Source organism: Spodoptera frugiperda, chromosome 3, assembly GCF_023101765.2.
Source record: "Spodoptera frugiperda isolate SF20-4 chromosome 3, AGI-APGP_CSIRO_Sfru_2.0, whole genome shotgun sequence".
Lineage (NCBI taxonomy): Eukaryota > Metazoa > Arthropoda > Insecta > Lepidoptera > Noctuidae > Spodoptera > Spodoptera frugiperda.
This window is the reverse complement of record NC_064214.1, coordinates 4,144,699-4,162,328: the sequence shown is the minus strand read 5'-3', so window position 1 is coordinate 4,162,328 and position 17,630 is coordinate 4,144,699. Positions and strand designations below refer to the sequence as shown.

At 34.2% G+C, this 17,630-nt stretch overlaps 2 protein-coding genes across 2 annotated transcripts; both read right to left on the bottom strand.

Annotated features, from left to right (window-relative positions):
• Positions 1-1,425: 1,425 nt before the first annotated feature.
• LOC118274121 (uncharacterized) lies at positions 1,426-8,257 on the bottom strand. Its single transcript, XM_035591500.2, has 3 exons — positions 7,931-8,257; positions 3,383-3,516; positions 1,426-2,137 (listed from the first exon to the last, which is right to left on the bottom strand). Exons 1-3 carry the CDS (start codon positions 8,217-8,219, stop codon positions 2,012-2,014), a joined length of 549 nt encoding a protein of 182 aa, XP_035447393.2. The 5' UTR covers positions 8,220-8,257; the 3' UTR covers positions 1,426-2,011.
• Positions 8,258-12,076: 3,819 nt separating this feature from the next.
• Positions 12,077-17,407, bottom strand: LOC118274381 (mucin-3A-like). Its single transcript, XM_050707490.1, has 4 exons — positions 16,909-17,407; positions 15,892-16,659; positions 14,202-14,669; positions 12,077-12,938 (listed from the first exon to the last, which is right to left on the bottom strand). Exons 1-4 carry the CDS (start codon positions 17,359-17,361, stop codon positions 12,219-12,221), a joined length of 2,409 nt encoding a protein of 802 aa, XP_050563447.1. The 5' UTR covers positions 17,362-17,407; the 3' UTR covers positions 12,077-12,218.
• Positions 17,408-17,630: the final 223 nt, after the last annotated feature.

Here is a 17,630-nt window from a genome sequence, read left to right as displayed (position 1 = left end):
GCGTGTTTCCCAGTCGATAGGGTAGGGATGACCTATCACTTGTTTAATAATTCATTGTCTCACAGAATAACGTAACCTTTTCGACGATTCACTGTTCGAAGAATTCTATTTTCTACAAATCGATTTAAGTTCAAAAAACATATAATTTTCTTTGTAATAACAAATTATTTACACGTTTCTGTAATTTGGACAACCAACGTAGTGTTTTTAATAAACCAAATTAGTGTTTTTAATAAAGATACAGAACTTTATTATCGAAATAAAAAAGAACTAGGTACATGAAAAGTAAATAGAAGGAATATGCTAAACTAAATTGTCAAAGCTCTCTGATTGGCTGACAATGTTTGTTAAAAAATCGAAATGATAGACCGAAGCGTCGAATAACTTTGTTTTTATGTTTTTTTTTTTTTCGTTATTCGTATCATATTGTGTCAAAATTATAATATTTAATTCAATTAATGAATGCACTATGCATGTTTTAACACGTATAAAATAGAATTAACCCCGGTAACATATTTATGTTTATCTAAATTAAAATATTTTTGAAACTATCAAAATCCTCGACTACCTCGTTGGCCGAGTGGACGCAAGTGCGACTGCCGGATAAGAGGTCTCGACCTCTTCTCGATTCCTGGCCGGCACTCGGTTCGATTCCTGGGTCGAGCAAAGTATTACTGGGCTTATTTCGGAATTTCGAAAATACATGATGTCATCGCACCCACGACACAAAAATACACATTACAATATCTTGTCCTACTAACACTAAAAAAATGTATTCGGTAAAAAAAAAAATACTTTAACAGTACGGTATATCAAGTCTGAAACGTAAAAGAGGGCAAGAGAACTAGTCACACCTTATCTAAATTAAAAACAATGATTATCAAATCCTATCAACCAAACAAGCAAAAGTACGCATAACGCATTAATTTGCATGTTACGAAGTCTAATTATAGATATGTTTTGTTACTCGATACTAAACCACAATAACCACTGTGCAGAACATAATTTCCAACATTTTGTCGCACCATGGTACAGACCGTTCATCCCAGTGTGCTTACTCTTGAAACCAATCGCAATGACAATGCAATTTTAATTCACTAAATTCTCGATCAATATTAAATGTTAAAACTATACAACCCCAATCTTAGCTTTAAAATAGCATTCAGAACATAGGTACTCTGAATTTTAGTTTTATATTATGTAAAATATAATGTCAAAATTAATTATAATATCCACGCAATACGGCTGTAACATTATTACTTTATATTAATTATTATTATAACTAGCGACCTGCCTCAGCCTCGCATGGGTGCAGCGACGAAATCATGTTCAAGCTGCTTTATCATTAAATCTATTTTCCTAATAGCATACAATAATACATATTTTGTTTTAAATATTAGGAATAATAGAAATAAAACGTTTGGCAAAATGCTCAAGCCATTTACTAAGTTAACCTCTGAATAAACTAATAGAAAAAAAAGTAAAGTAAAGTTTGCTATTGATATGCAAGCATAGTTTAGTACAATCGTATACACAGAATTAATCATTCCGATGAAGAAACTCCACGTTTAGTAGATGGTAATGCAGCTTTCCTTCGTCCGAGTTCGTAAAATATAATACATGTCAAAACTAGCACTACCAGATTTAAAAGAATGACCAAGGCAATGATTATTTTGGTCCAAAACCATGTTGTATCTTCCGCATCAGTGGGTGGTCTAACGCAAGGTCTGGCAGTCGTTGACACCGGGCTAGTTACTGTTGATTTGGTAGTTTCAGTCGACCACGATGTTGTTGTTGGTTCCGGAGTAGTTGTTGGTTCCGGAGTAGTTGTTGGTTCCGGAGTAGTTGTTGGTTCCGGAGTAGTTGTTGGTTCCGGAGTAGTTGTTGGTTCCGGAGTAGTTGTTGGTTCTGGAGTAGTTGTTGGTTCCGGAGTAGTTGTTGGTTCCGGAGTAGTTGTTGGTTCCGGAGTAGTTGTTGGTTCTGGAGTAGTTGTTGGTTCCGTTGTCGTCGTCTATTGGGGTGTTATCGGTGGATCTGGATAAATCTGGCATAAACTTTCATCCATACCAGGTGGTATGTAGCGGAATGAATCAACTAAAAGTGTAGACCCAGCTGATGCCATGCCCATAATGGATATCTGTAGCACAGGACAAATAAAAAAGGTTAGTTACGATAATAACAACAACATCATTATCACGCGCTGATTATAACTTCAGGCCCGGTCATATAAAAGTACCAAAAAATATTTGTTCAAAAAACAGTATGTCTCTAACGTCTCTAAAAACAACTAAATATTCTATTAATGGATCAGTAGATATTAGATAAAATTTCTTTTTACGAATACTTAACACAATAATGGTGTTATACGTTCGATTCCCAAAAATAATATCAATTTTGTGTGATTACCAAATACTTGATCCTAGATACTCCTATACAGACCCGGGTAACATTAAAATACGCACTTTTATTTTTTGTTCAATTTGCAATACTTTTAGATGACTGTTATTGTATTTTTCGGACATTTTTTTTTAAATATAGGATTACAGTATTAATAAATTCTTATATCTATCTAAACAAAATTTTAAATTTTATAATATGTACATATTTTTTGCTTTAACACTATTCTTTATTATTAATTACTATTTAAACATCCTATTCTCTGGAAGTACAGTACTGTTTGACTTGAAAACATTATTTTTGTCGAGGATAATCGATTTATCAACGCAGTTTATGAGATATCAAGTATCACACTACACTTAATAAAAACCTAAATATTAAAATAATTATCTAAAAAAATGTGGGACCGTCTAGCCAGAGACTGTGTGTTTTATTAACGAACGGCTTTTTTATGAAAGCTGACCTGTTTTCTACTTAGAATACCCTCCAATTAACTAATCATATCTTATCATACATCACATAATACATCATCATGAACAGCCTATAAATGGCCACTGCTGACCAAATACCTCATCTCACACGGAGGTTTGAGTATTAATAATTATTGAAGTTATGATAAGCGCTATATAAAATTATAAGCTCAGATTTCTTCACGATTTCTTGTGTTCATGACCTGACACAGAACCATCACTATCATGGACAACGAAAACACTTATGTTAGCAGCACCGTCTTCTGAGTTCTTGTAACTTTTAACTTCAAGTGTACCACCCGGGGTAATTGCAAATGCGAACGATGACCAACAACTTGTAGAAAATGCACCAGGTGTGGGTGTAATAAACTTGGTGCTCATAGATACTTGCCCTTGTTTAACACATAAAAAAATATTCTAGAAATAAAATCCGTTTATATACGCTGTATAACTAACAAAATACAAATAAAAACATTAATTAGAAAGAACGAAATAAAGAAAAACGAATTACTTACATAGCCTTTAATATTTGTAGATATCATTAATTGTACATTTATTGTCTGCCACCCTTTTATACCAGAGTTTGCGGAACCAAATCCTGCCGCAGAACCATCACTATCATTGAAGATGATAATATTTAAGTTAGCACCTGTGTTTTCTGAATCCATGTAAATTTTAATTTCAATTCTACCATTCTGGCTTATTATAAATGGAAAGGATGACCAACAGCTTGGATTATGTGTGGGTGTAATAAAGTTGGTGCTACGTTCATTTGGACTGTTTAAATTCAAGTTGCTGTACTCGCCAAGAATCCACGGATGCAGGTTGCTGCAGCTTAATAATATATCAAAGTTTTCTTCGAAATTGTAAGTCACACAGGAATCACTAACTACATACGAAGCTAAAAAGCTGACTATAATTAATGTCGTAAGAAACATTTTATTTCTTTTTATGCGAACACGGTTACGGTTAATTTTAACTTACCTTATACTAACCAAACAGAGGTTTATATATCAATTTAATTCATAATTATCTGATCAAAATATGTATTTGTGTGCAATAAAATGATAAGACTTTGACTGATAATACTAAAGATAAATCACAAATTGGCTGGTCAGTTGATGCATTTTTTATGTTTTTGAAGGATTCCCCAAAGGTATTTTAAAATGTCTATTTTTATCTTATTAGAATTCTCGTACATTTATTAAAACAAACGTTACGTTCAGATCTAGTACTTTTTCATTTAAACATAAAATACATTGTACCATCTCTCTACGCATTGCAACTCTGTTGTCTAACATGTGCAAATTACAGGAAGCCAAATGTGCCATCAAGGTACTCCAAACCACAAAATTGTTCTAATCCGAACCCAGAAAACCGAAACTGAAACTAGGTAACTATTCAGAATTTGACATTGATCACCAGTTTGATAAACAAATTTAATTAAAAACAACGCTTTTATCAAATCTAATAAATCAGACAAGCAAAATTACTCACAACATAATGCAAGTTAAGATGTCTGGTGTTTTTATAAACATATAAAAAAAACTCGACTGCCTCGTTGGTCAAGTGGGCGCTAGTGCGAATGCCGGATAAGGGGTCCCGAGGTCCATTCCCGGGTCGGGCCAAAAATTACTGGGCCTTTTTTCGGATTTTCTAAAATTTCTCAGTATTAGCACGGAGTCTGGAATTGTGCCCAGTATATGGCAATAAGCTCATCCCCTATTATATGAGGCTTATTAACACAAATGGTGAAACTGGGTGTACATCGTACAGCGGTATTACGTGCCGTAATGTGCACCTGTGTTTACCCCTTCGAGAGTAAAAGGCGTGACGTTGTTTATAAAAAATAATCTTATGAACCTCCTAGAAAGGCCTAGCCTCATTGAAGGTTGTAAAAGTTGCAAGGTTGTTGATGTGACACAAATAAAACAAATGTAAGGATTCAATTATTAAGAGGCTACTACTACTCTATTGGTACACATGCCGTAATTTATTAAACAAACCATTGAAAATTTCTTCAAAATCGTACGTCATTGACTATATACTTACCAAACTGATTATTATCAGAAATATTTAGGAACCATTTTGTTCAAAGTGATCCGACAAACGATTAATGTGCAGTTTATTTGTTACATAACTTACAAGATACTTTTATAATAATTGAAATTATAATTATCTGTATTGATAAAATTTTACTTTAAAATATCAAGGATATTAGTCGGATAGCATTTAGCCGGTTTATTAGATCGTTTATAAAAAGTTATTTACTTTTATTTGTTATCTATTATTACTACTTTGTATCATCACTAGCGGACCCGACAGACATTGTCCTGTCTACACGTCTCTAACCTTAAAATTTCAAAATTAACTACTACTAATACTACAGAAGAATTATATATATAAAGATATATTACTATATCATTTTCTTTTAAACTACACTACACTTACACTAGTATTTTTGTGTCGTGGGTGCGATGACATCCAGGTGTCATGTGTATGTGAACTTATGAGTCTGGTACCAAAACAACAATTTGTGTTCACACAAAGAGTTGCTACGTGCGGGAACCGAACCCGCTACATGTTGCGCGGCAACTGGTTGCCGTGCAGTCGATGTTCTTCAGTACCACTGTTCTCATTTATAATCTAGGGTTTATACAAATTACAATATCTTGTCCGACAAACACAAAAAAAAATTATTCGGTAAAAAAAATACTTTCACAGTATATTAAATCAGAAATGTAAGAGAGAACTATCAACCAAACAAGCAAAAGTACGCATAACGCATTAATTTGCATGTTACGAAGTCTAATTATAGATATGTTTTGTTACTCGATACTAAACCACAATAACCACTGTGCAGAACATAATTTCCAATATTTTGTCGCACCATGGTACAGCCCGTTCATCCCAGTGTGCTTACTCTTGAAACCAATCGCAATGACAATGCAATTTTAATTCACTAAAATCTCTAACATTATCAATGTCAAAACTATACAATCCCAATCTTAGCTATTAAAATAGCACCCAGAGCATACACTGTAAAATAGAAGAGATAAAATAGTTTTTTATATTATGTAAAATATAATGTCAAAATTAATTATAATATCCACGCAATACGGCTGCACTGGGCGCTAGTGTGATGTGACATAATTACTTTAGAATTATAACTAGCGACCTGCCCCAGCTTCGCATGGGTGCAGTGGCGAAATCACTATCAAGCTACTTTATCATTAAATCTATTTTCCTAGTAGCATACAATAAAACATATATGGTTTTAAATATTAGGGATAATAGAAATAAAACTTCTGGCAAAATGCTCAAGCCATTTACTAAGTTAACCTGTGTTATTCACAAATAAAGCCAAATAAACTATTGAACATCCATGGAAAAATTTAATAAATCAAATAGTCAAACAAAACTAAAGTTTGTTATTGACGTATACACAGAATTAATCATTCCGATGAAGAAGTTCCACGTTTAGTTGACGGTAATACAGCCTTCCTTCGTCCGAGTTCGTAAAATATAATACACGTCAAAACTAGTACTACCAGATTTAAAAGAATGACCAAGGCAATGATTATTTTGGTCCAAAACCATGTTGTATCTTCCGCATCGGTAGGTGGTCTAACGCAAGGTCTGGCAGTCGTTGACACCGGGCTAGTTACTGTTGATTCGGTAGTTTCAGTCGACCACGGTGTTGTTGATTCTGGAGTAGTTGTTGGTTCCGGAGTAGTTGTTGGTTCCGGAGTAGTTGTTGGTTCCGGAGTAGTTGTTGGTTCCGGAGTAGTTGTTGGTTCCGGAGTAGTTGTTGGTTCCGGAGTAGTTGTTGGTTCCGGAGTAGTTGTTGGTTATGGAGTAGTTATTGGTTCTGGAGTAGTTGTTGGATCCGGAGTAGTTGTTGGTTCCGGAGTAGTTGTTGGTGCCGGAGTAGTTGTTGGTTCCGGAGTAGTTGTTGGTTCCGGAGTGGTTGTTGGTTCTGGAGTAGTGATTAGTTCCGTTGTCGTCGTCTGTTGGGGTGTTGTCGGTGGATCTGGATAAATCTGGCATAAACTTTCATCCATACCAGGTGGTATGTAGCGGAATGAATCAACTAAAAGTGTAGACCCAGCTGATGCCATGCCCATAATGGATATCTGTAGCACAGGACAAATAAAAAAGGTTAGTTACGATAATAACAACAACATCATTATCACGCGCTGTTTATAACATCAGATCATATAAAAGTACAAAAATATTTGTTCAAAAAACATAAGTTGAAAATTTGTTAAAAAATTTTGACTTGAGAACATTATTTTGTCGAGGATAGTCGATTTATCAACGTGGTTTATGAGATATCAAGTATCACACTACACTTAACAAGAACCTAAATATTAAAATAATTATCTAAAAACATGTAGGTCAGTCTGGTGGGTAGCCAGAGACTGCATGTTTTATAAACGACAGCTTTTTTATGGAAGCTGACCTGTTTTCTACTTAGAATACCCTCCAATTCACTAATCATAATATATCTCATCATACATCATCATGAACAGCCTATAAATGGCCCCTGCTGACCAAACACCTCTTCTCACATGGAGGTTTAAGTATTAATAATTATCGAAGTTATGATAAGCTCTATATAAAATTATAAGCTCAGATTTCTTCACGATTTCTTGTGTGCCCTTTTACGTCATTAGAGAATCCATGACCTGACACAGAACCATCACTATCATTGACAACGAAAACACTTATGTTAGCACCACCGTCACCGGCTAATTGTAAATACGAACGATGACCAACAACTTGTAGAAAATGCACCAGGTGTGGGTGTAATAAACTTGGTGCTCATAGATACTTGCCCTTGTTTAACACATAAATAAAATATGGTAGAAATAAAATCCGTTTATATACATAAATTAGAAAGAACGAAAGAAAGAAAAACGAATTACTTACATAGCCTTTAATTATTGTAGATATCGATTGTACATCTATTGTCTGCCACCCTTTTACATCAGGGTTTGCGAAACCAAATCCTGCCGCAGAACCATCACTATTGAAGACGATAACATTTAAACTAGCACCACCGTTTTCTGAATCCATGTAAATTTTAATTTCAATTCTACCATTCTGGCTCATTATAAATGGGAAGGATGACCAACAGCTAGGATTAGGTAGGGGTGTAATAAACTTGGTGCTACGTTCATTTGGACTGTTTAAATTCAAGTTGCTGTACTCGCCAAGAATCCACGGATGCAGGTTGCTGCAGCTTAATAATATATCAAAGTTTTCTTCGAAATTGTAAGTCACACAGGAATCACTAACTACATACGAAGCTAAAAAGCTGACTATAATTAATGTCGTAAGAAACATTTTATTTCTTTTTATGCGAACACGGTTACGGTTAATTTTAACTTACCTTATACTAACCAAACAGAGTTTTATATATTAACTTAATTCATAATTATCTGATCAAAATATGCATTTGTGTGCAATAAAACGATAAGACTGACTGATAATACTAAAGATAAATCATAAATTGGCTGGTCAGTTGATGCATTTTCTATGTTTTTGAAGGATTCCCCAAAGGTATTTCAAAATGTCTATTTTTATCTTATTAGGATTCTCGTACATTTATTAACACAAACGTTACGTTCAGATCTAGTACTTTTTCATCTATACATATAATAAAATCGTAGAAAAGTGCTGTCTGTACATTGAAAATAAAAATAAAAAAAATAGCAGGGATTATTGTTATGTCGATGTCGAACCCAAAAATGTAATTAACTTTTTTTTGTCTGTTTGTCTGTTTGTCTGTTTGTCTGTTTGTCTGTTTGTCTGTTTGTCTGTTTGTCTGTTTGTCTGTTCGTCTGTGCGCGCTAATCTCAGAAACGGCTGATCCGAGTTGGATGCGGTTTTCACGAATATATTGTGGGATGCTTAAATTTACATTTAGTGTTTGTTTCATGTCAATCGGTTCATAAATAAAAAAGTTATGTCAAATTAAAGAATCACGTCGAACATTCTATGCTTATACCATTAATCTCCGCAACTATTTGACGGATTTGGTTGAAATTTGGTACAGATATAGTTTAGAACCTTAGAAAGGACATAGATATATTTTTATTTCAAAAATCAAAAAATAAAAATAAAAATAAGAAATAAATTATTTATAAATAATTCTATGTCGATCGTTACACGACTTCGGTTCATGTTATTGTTTTAATTCATCGAAAAAAAGTAAATAAATAGTAAAAAGGTATGAAAAAAATAATATCAATATAATAAAACATTTAGTACAAAGAAAATGCTCTAACGGAGTATAGATAATTCTATGTCGATCGTTACACGACTTCGGTTCATGTTATTGTTTTAATTCATCGAAAAAAGTAAATAAATAGTAAAAAGGTATGAAAAAAATAATATCAATATAATTAAACTTTTAGTACAAAGAAAATGCCCGAACGGAGTATAAATAAATAATCCAAGTTGTCTTTATCCTCGATAGATGGCGTTGGGATCGAAATAGATCGCGCTATGGTTTCGTTACATTCATTTGGTTGGGTATCGGCCGAGCGCTTCGGTACTATCGTAGAAAAAGTGTATTATCAGTCGTATGATTATTTGTCTGTAGTGGTCCTGCTGTTTCGTATATTCTAAATTGGTTTCGTTGTATTTGTCAATTAATAAGTTTATTTGTTGGGTTTTCCTGGTTTTTTGGTTAAACTATTTAACGTAGGTTTAGTTTGATATCGATTATTAGTAGTTACTGTAGTTAGTTTTTTTAATAAAATTGTAAGTCTAATTTATAAATTAATTAGATTAGATTTAAGTCGTTTCTTTTAAATTATTTAGTTTAAGCTTGGTTATTATAGCATAGAGGATAGGTTGTAATATAGTTTCTTTTTTAATTGTTATAAATTCGTAATTCGTAGCTTTCTTTAGTTTTAAGTTAGTTTAAGTCCGTTTTTAAACTATTTTTTCAATGCCCTAAGTGAGTATACATCTATTAAATTCAAACGCAGAGCTCATTATGTTGATTTTTGAAGAGTTCCCTGGAATATCTTCCACATCTCATTTTTGAAGAGATCCCGCGAGATCGGGAACTATGTGGTTAAAACCAAAAATTTGCCGGAAGTCACTATTCCACGCGAACGAAGTCGCGGGCAAAAGCTAGTTTAAACATAAAATACATTGTACCATCCCTCTACGCATTGCAACTCTGTTGTCTTACATGTGCAAATTACAGGAAGCCAAATGTGCCATCAAGGTACTCCAAACCACAAAATTGTTCTAGTCCGAACCCAGAAAATCGAAACTGAAACTAGGTAACTACTCAGAATTTGACATTGATCACCAGTTTGATAAACAAATTTAATTAAAAACAACGCTTTTATCAAATCTAATAAATCAGACAAGCAAAATTACTCACAACATAATGCAAGTTAAGATGTCTGGTGTTTTTATAAACATATAAAAAAACTCGACTGCTTCGTAGGTCGAGTGGTCGCAAGTGCGAATGCTGGATAAGGGGTCTCGGGTTCGATTCCCGGGTTGAGCAAAGTATTTCTGGTTTTTTTCGGGTTTTCAAAAATTTCTCAGTAGTAGCACGGAGTCTGGAATTGTGCCCAGTATATGGCAATAGGTTCATCCCCTATTACATAGGACTTATACCTAATATAACACAAATGGTGATAAGTGGGTTTACATTGTATAGCGGCATTACGTGTCGTAATGTGCACCCCTGCATACCCCTTCGGAGATAAAAGGAGTGCCGTTGTTTATAAAAAAATCTCATGAAACTCCTAGAAAGGCCTAATCTCATTGAAGGTTGTAAAAGTTGCAAGGTTGTTGATGTGACACAAATAAAACAAATGTATAAGGATTCAATTATTAAGAGGCTACTACTCTATTGGTACACATGCCGTAATTTATTAAACAAACCATTGAAAATTTCTTCAAAATCGTACGTCATTGACTATATACTTACCAAACTGATTATCAGAAATATTTAGGAACCATTTTGTTCAAAGTGATCCGACAAATGATTAAGGTGCAGTTTATTTGTTACATAACTTACAAGATACTTTTATAATAATTGAAATTACAATTATCTATATTGATAAAATTTTACTTTAAAATATCAAGGATATTAGTCGGATAGCATTTAGCCGGTTTATTAGATCGTTTATAAAAAGTTATTTACTTTTATTTGTTATCTATTATTGCTACTTTGTATCATCACTAGCGGACCCGACAGACATTGTCCTGTCTACACGTCTCTAATCTTAAAATTTCAAAATTAACAACTACTAATACTACAGAAGAATTATATATATAAAGATATATTACTATATCATTTTCTTTTAAAAAAACGTTGCCCGTTACTAGTATTTTTGTGTCGTGGGTACGATGACATTCAGGTGTCATGTGGATGTGAACTTATGAGTCTGGTACCAAAACAATAATTAGTGGATCACACAAAGAGTTGCAACGTGCGGGAATCGAACCCGTTACACGTTGCGCGGCAAGTGGTTGCCGTGCAGTCGATGTTCTTCATTACCACTGTTTTCGTGTATAATCTAGGGTTTATACAAATTACAATATCTTGCCCCACCAAGTCTAACAAAGTGTATTTGGTAAAAAAATACTTTAACAGTATATCAAGTCTGAAATGTAAAAGAGGACAACTCACTCCTTATCAAAATTAAAAACAATGATTATCAAATCCTATCAACCAAACAAGCAAAAGTACGCATAACGCATTAATTTGCATGTTACGAAGTCTAATTATAGATATGTTTTGTTACTCGATACTAAACCATTGTGCAGTACATAATTTCCAACATTTTGTCGCACCATGGTACAGACCGTTCATCCCAGTGCGCTTACTCTTGAAACCAATCGCAATGACATTGCAATTTTAATTCGCTAAAAGCTCTAACATTATTAATGTCAAAACTATACAACCCCAATCTTAGCTTTAAAATAGCATTCAGAACATACTCTGAATTTTAGTTTTTTATTCTGTAAAATATAATATCAAAATTAATTTATAATATCCCCGCAATACGGATGCACTGGGCGCTAGTGTGATGTGACATTATTGCTTTATAATTATAACGAAATCACTTTCAAGCTGCTTTATCATTAAATCTATTTTCCTAATAGCATACAATAATACATATTTTGTTTTAAATATTAGGAATAATAGAAATAAAACGTTTGGCAAAATGCTCAAGCCATTTACTAAGTTAACCTCTGTTATTCACAAATAAAGCCAAATAAACTATTGAACATCCATGGAAAAATTTAATAAATCAAATAGTCAAACAAAACTAAAGTTTGTTATTGACGTATACACAGAATTAATCATTCCGATGAAGAAGTTCCACGTTTAGTTGACGGTAATACAGCCTTCCTTCGTCCGAGTTCGTAAAATATAATACATGTCAAAACTAGCACTACTAAATTTAAAAGAATGACCAAGGCAATGATTATTTTGGTCCAAAACCATGTTGTATCTTCCGCATCGGTAGGTGGTCTAACGCAAGGTCTGGCAGTCGTTGACACCGGGCTAGTTACTGTTGATTCGGTAGTTTCAGTCGGCCACGGTGTTGTTGTTGGATCTGGAGTAGTTGTTGGTTCCGGAGTAGTTGTTGGTTCCGGAGTAGTTGTTGGTTCCGGAGTAGTTGTTGGATCTGGAGTAGTTGTTGGTTCCGGAGCAGTTGTTGGTTCCGGAGTAGTTGTTGGTTCCGGAGTAGTGGTTGGTTCTAGAGTAGTTGTTGGCTCCGGAGTAGTTGTTGGTTCCGGAGTAGTTGTTGGTTCCGGAGTAGTTGTTGGTTCCGGAGTAGTTGTTGGTTCAGGAGTAGTTGTTGGTTCCGGAGTAGTTGTTGGTTCTGGAGTAGTTATTGGTTTGGGAGTAGTTGTTGGTTCCGGAGTACTGATTAGTTCCGTTGTCGTCGTCTGTTGGGGTGTTGTCGGTGGATCTGGATAAATCTGGCATAAACTTTCATCCATACCAGGTGGTATGTAGCGGAATGAATCAACTAAAAGTGTAGACCCAGCTGATGCCATGCCCCATATGGATATCTGTAGCACAGGACAAATAAAAAGGTTAGTTACGATAATAACAACAACATCATTATCACGCGCTGTTTATTACTTAAGATCATAATAATATAAAAGTACCAAAAATATTTGTTCAAAAAACAGTAAGTTGTCTCTAACGTCTCTAAAAACAACTAAATATTCTATGAATGGATTAGTAGATATTAGATAAAATTTCTTTTTACGAATACTTAACACAATAATGGTGTTATACCAATGTGTGATTACCAAACATGTACTTATCCTAGATACTCCTCTACAAACCCGGGTAACATTAAAAGACGCACTTTTGTTTTTTGTTCAATTTTTAATACATTTAGATGACTGTTATTGTATTTTTTGGACATTTTATAATATGTACAATTGTACATATATTTGCTTTAACACTATTCTTTATTATTAATTACTATTTAAACATCCTATTCTCTGGAAGTACAGTACTGTTTGACTTGAAAACATTATTTTTGTCGAGGATAATCGATTTATCAACGCAGTTTATGAGATATCAAGTACACTTAACAAGAACCTAAACATTAAAATAATTATCTATTAAAAATGTGGGTCCGTCTAGGTAGCCAGAGACTGTATGTTTTATTAACGACATCATTTTATAGAAGCAGACCTGTTAACTTTTTTTTTTATGTTAAATGAACCGACGTTTGGCCGCTATCTCGCCTGATGGTAAGCGATGATGCGGCCTACGATGGAACATATCTGCCCATAAGCAACCTATTCACTCGGGCTTTAAGCACACCCATCAGGAAACACGGACTCCGGCAAGGCGTTCCACTCCGTAGCAGTTCGCACAAGGAAGCTTGAAGCGAAGCGCTTCGTGCGAAACTACTTAGAATACCCTCGAATATACTAATCATATCTTACATCATACATCATCTTAATTCAATTCTAAATAAATTGTGTGCCACCCTTTTACGTCATTAGAGAATCCATGACCTGACACAGAACCATCACTATCATTGACAACAAAAACACTTATGTGTGCTAACATATACATAACACCGTCTTCTGAGTTCTTGTAACTTTTAACTTCAAGTGTACCACCCGGGGTAATTGCAAATGCGAACGATGACCAACAACTTGTAGAAAATGCACCAGGTGTGGGTGTAATAAACTTGGTGCTCATAGATACTTGCCCTTGTTTAACACATAAATAAAATATGGTAGAAATAAAATCCGTTTATATACATAAATTAGAAAGAACGAAAGAAAGAAAAACGAATTACTTACATAGCCTTTAATTATTGTAGATATCGATTGTACATCTATTGTCTGCCACCCTTTTACATCAGGGTTTGCGAAACCAAATCCTGCCGCAGAACCATCACTATCATCGATGATGATAACATTTAAGTTAGCACTACCGTTTTCTAAATCCATGTAAATTTTAATTTCAATTCTACCATTCTGGCTTATTATAAATGGGAAGGATGACCAACAACTTGCAATAGGTTGGGGTGTAATAAACTTGGTGCTACGTTCATTTGGACTGTTTAAATTCAAGTTGCTGTACTCGCCAAGAATCCACGGATGCAGGTTGCTGCAGCTTAATAATATATCAAAGTTTTCTTCGAAATTGTAAGTCACACAGGAATCACTAACTACATACGAAGCTAAAAAGCTGACTATAATTAATGTCGTAAGAAACATTTTATTTCTTTTTATGCAAACACGGTTACGGTTAATAACTACCTTATACTAACCGAACAGAAGTTTATATATCAATTTAATTCATAATTATCTGATCAAGATTATGTATTTGTGTGTAATAAAACGATAAGACTTTGACTGATAATGCTAAAGATAAATCAAAAATTGGCTGGTCAGTTGATGCATTTTCTATGTTTTTTAAGGATTCCCCAAAGGTATTTCAAAATGTCTAAAATTATGTTGTTAGGATTCTTGTACATTTAGTAACACAAACGTTACGTTCAGATCTAGTACTTTTTCATTTAAACATAAAATACATTGTACCATCCCTCTACGCATTGCAATTCTGTTGTCTTACATGTGCAAATTACAGGAAGCCAAATTTAAAGTACCATCAAGGTACTCCAAAGTACAAAATTGTTCTAATCCAAACCCAGAAAACCGAAGCTAAAACAGGTAACTATTCAGAATTTGATATTGATCACCAGTTTGATAATCAAAGTTAATTAAAAACAACGCTTTTATCAAATCTAATAAATCAGACAAGCAAAATTACTCACAACATAATGCAAGTTAAGATGTCTGGTGGTGATATGAATTGAACTTTTGAATTTGATGTTCAATATATTTTCCTTTGTTATAAGACAAACTTTAGTGTCGAGTCTAGGTCATCGGCATGATTTTTTTTATTTTTATATATCATTTCCAAATAGTAATCTTGTTTTCCATTAGACACGAAATGTAATATTTGAAAAGTAGTGGTTTTAGTCAGTTTACTTTACCATACATACATTTTTCTATTAGAATATATACTTATATGCAACGCATCCTTACAAAAGTTATGATGCCCCGGAGGTTTAAGACAAGCATGAGATACAGTAACAGAAATTTTATAACGCTTAAATACTTTCTAATTATTAAAATTTTGTTAATGTACGTCCAATGTTTTTTTCCTTAACGACGATGTTATAATTATATTATAAATGTGCATAACAGTCAGTTGAGTTTACTTCTGGTAACAGTTGATGGTATTAAACATTATTTATCTATGTCTACAAGTTTTTCTATCGTCACCTTCATCGCGATCACCTTGGCATATCCTCTTCTGCATAGTTTCACAATATTCTCAGTGTGAGAAGCGGCCTTTCGTCAGCAATGAGTACTTAAAGATTGTTGATGTAAAACAAATAAAACAAATGTGTAAAGATTTTAATTATTTATCGCAGGTATATTAATCATAGAATGGAAATAAGTCAGGACGATATGCTCAAGACTTCCTTCGTCCTAGTGCATAAAATATAATAGATGTTAAAATAAATACTATCAGATTTAAAAGAAGTATCAATATAATTATTTTGGTCCAGAACCTAGTAGTATCTTCTATATCAGTAGGTGGAATTGTACTAGTTGAGACCGGACTAGTGATTGATTCCATAGTAGTTGTTGGTTCCGAAGTAATTGTTGTTTCTGGAGTAGTTGTTGGATCTGGAGTAGTTGTTGGTTCAGGAGTAGTAGTTGTAAGCTCAGTAGTAGTTGTTGGTTCCGGAGTAGTTGTTGGTTCCGGAGTAGTTGTTGGATCTGGAGTAGTTGTTGGTTCCGGAGTAGTTGTTGGTTCCGGAGTAGTTGTTGGATCTGCAGTGGTTGTTGGTTCCGGTGTAGTTGTTGGTTCCGGAGTAGTTGTTGGTTCCGGAGTAGTTGTTGGTTCCGGAGTAGTTGTTGGTTCTGGCATAGTTGTTGGTTCTAGAGTAGTTGTTGGTTCCGGAGTAGTTGTTGGTTCCGGAGTAGTGGTTGGTTCTAGAGTAGTTGTTGGCTCCGGAGTAGTTGTTGGTTCCGGAGTAGTTGTTGGTTCCGGAGTAGTTGTTGGTTCCGAAGTAGGTATTGGTGCCGGAGTAGTTGTTGCTTCTGGAGTAGTGGTGTTTGGTTCTGTCGGTGGCTCTTCGTAAACTTGGCATGAGCTTTCATCCATACCAGGTGGTATATAGCGGAATGAGTCAATAATTACTATAGAATTTGGAGGTGCTATGCCCATTACGGATACCTGTAAAAATTAATACATCATTACTGTCTTTATTCACCGAATGGTCGCAATTTAAAGATTCTCAGTGATAGTTTAAAGACAAGAATTATGCCCCAAGTATGAAAGTAACTGATAAAAGGAAAGTGGAGTCGAGAGAAAAAATACGTGACGTAATATAATTTTTAATATTTATATCTGACACTTCGGAGAACGAAAGCTGTGATCTTATCAAATATCTTACACAATATTAAATTATGTATAAATACTCACATAGCCTTCAAAAGTAGTTGCGCCAACTAATGGTATCTTCACAGTATCCCACCCCTTTATAGTCTGAGAGCTTACGAAGGCAATTGCTGCTATAGTAACAGAACTACCAGGTAACATTTCAAAGACTATAATTTGTATCTGATCATTACTGAATTCCGAATCCATGTAAATGTTGAATTCCAGCGTACCAGACGAGTGCATTGTAAAGAAGAACGATGTCGAACAACTCATGTGCATGGAAGGTGTAGGTCTGATGAACTTGGTACTGAGGTCATTTGGTCTGGTTAGTCCCAAATTCCTGTACTCGCCGAGGATCCATGAAGGCATACCACTACAAAAGCCATAGTCACTAAACAAACCGTTGAAGTTTTCTTCGAAATTGTACGTGACACAGTAATCGCTGACCACAAACGAAGTTAACAAACTGAGGGAAATAAAACGCTTTAGAACCATTTTTTAGACGATATGCAACGATTAGAGTTTGCTGAGTACTGTTCTGACGAACTGAACAAACCTTTGAGATTATTTAATTGATTTGATAATTATCTGGTCAACACATGTACGTATGTTGTAATAAAATGATAAGATTTTTTATTTCCTAGTAGGTATTCAATAATATGAAATATCAAGCAAATAATACGTTGGTCAGTTAGTGCATTCAAAACAAACAACTTAATATCTAATAATAACTAATTTGAAACTTAGTATTGAAGAACTTTTTA

Bases quoted from the DNA above. Each gene is read 5' to 3' on its own strand.
- LOC118274121 (XM_035591500.2), bottom strand. From the start codon at position 8,219: ATGTTTCTTACGACATTAATTATAGTCAGCTTTTTAGCTTCGTATGTA. The intron at 3,517-7,930 runs GTGCTAGTTTAA...CAGAAAACACAG, and splicing joins CATGGATTCAGAAAACGGTG to GTGCTAACTTAAATATTATC. The intron at 2,138-3,382 runs GTAAGTAATTCG...CCTGTGCTACAG, and splicing joins CTACAAATATTAAAGGCTAT to ATATCCATTATGGGCATGGC.
- LOC118274381 (XM_050707490.1), bottom strand. From the start codon at position 17,361: ATGGTTCTAAAGCGTTTTATTTCCCTCAGTTTGTTAACTTCGTTTGTG. The intron at 16,660-16,908 runs GTGAGTATTTAT...TAATTTTTACAG, and splicing joins CAACTACTTTTGAAGGCTAT to GTATCCGTAATGGGCATAGC. The intron at 14,670-15,891 runs TGAGCATATCGT...CTGTTCGGTTAG, and splicing joins CACTAGGACGAAGGAAGTCT to TATAAGGTAGTTATTAACCG.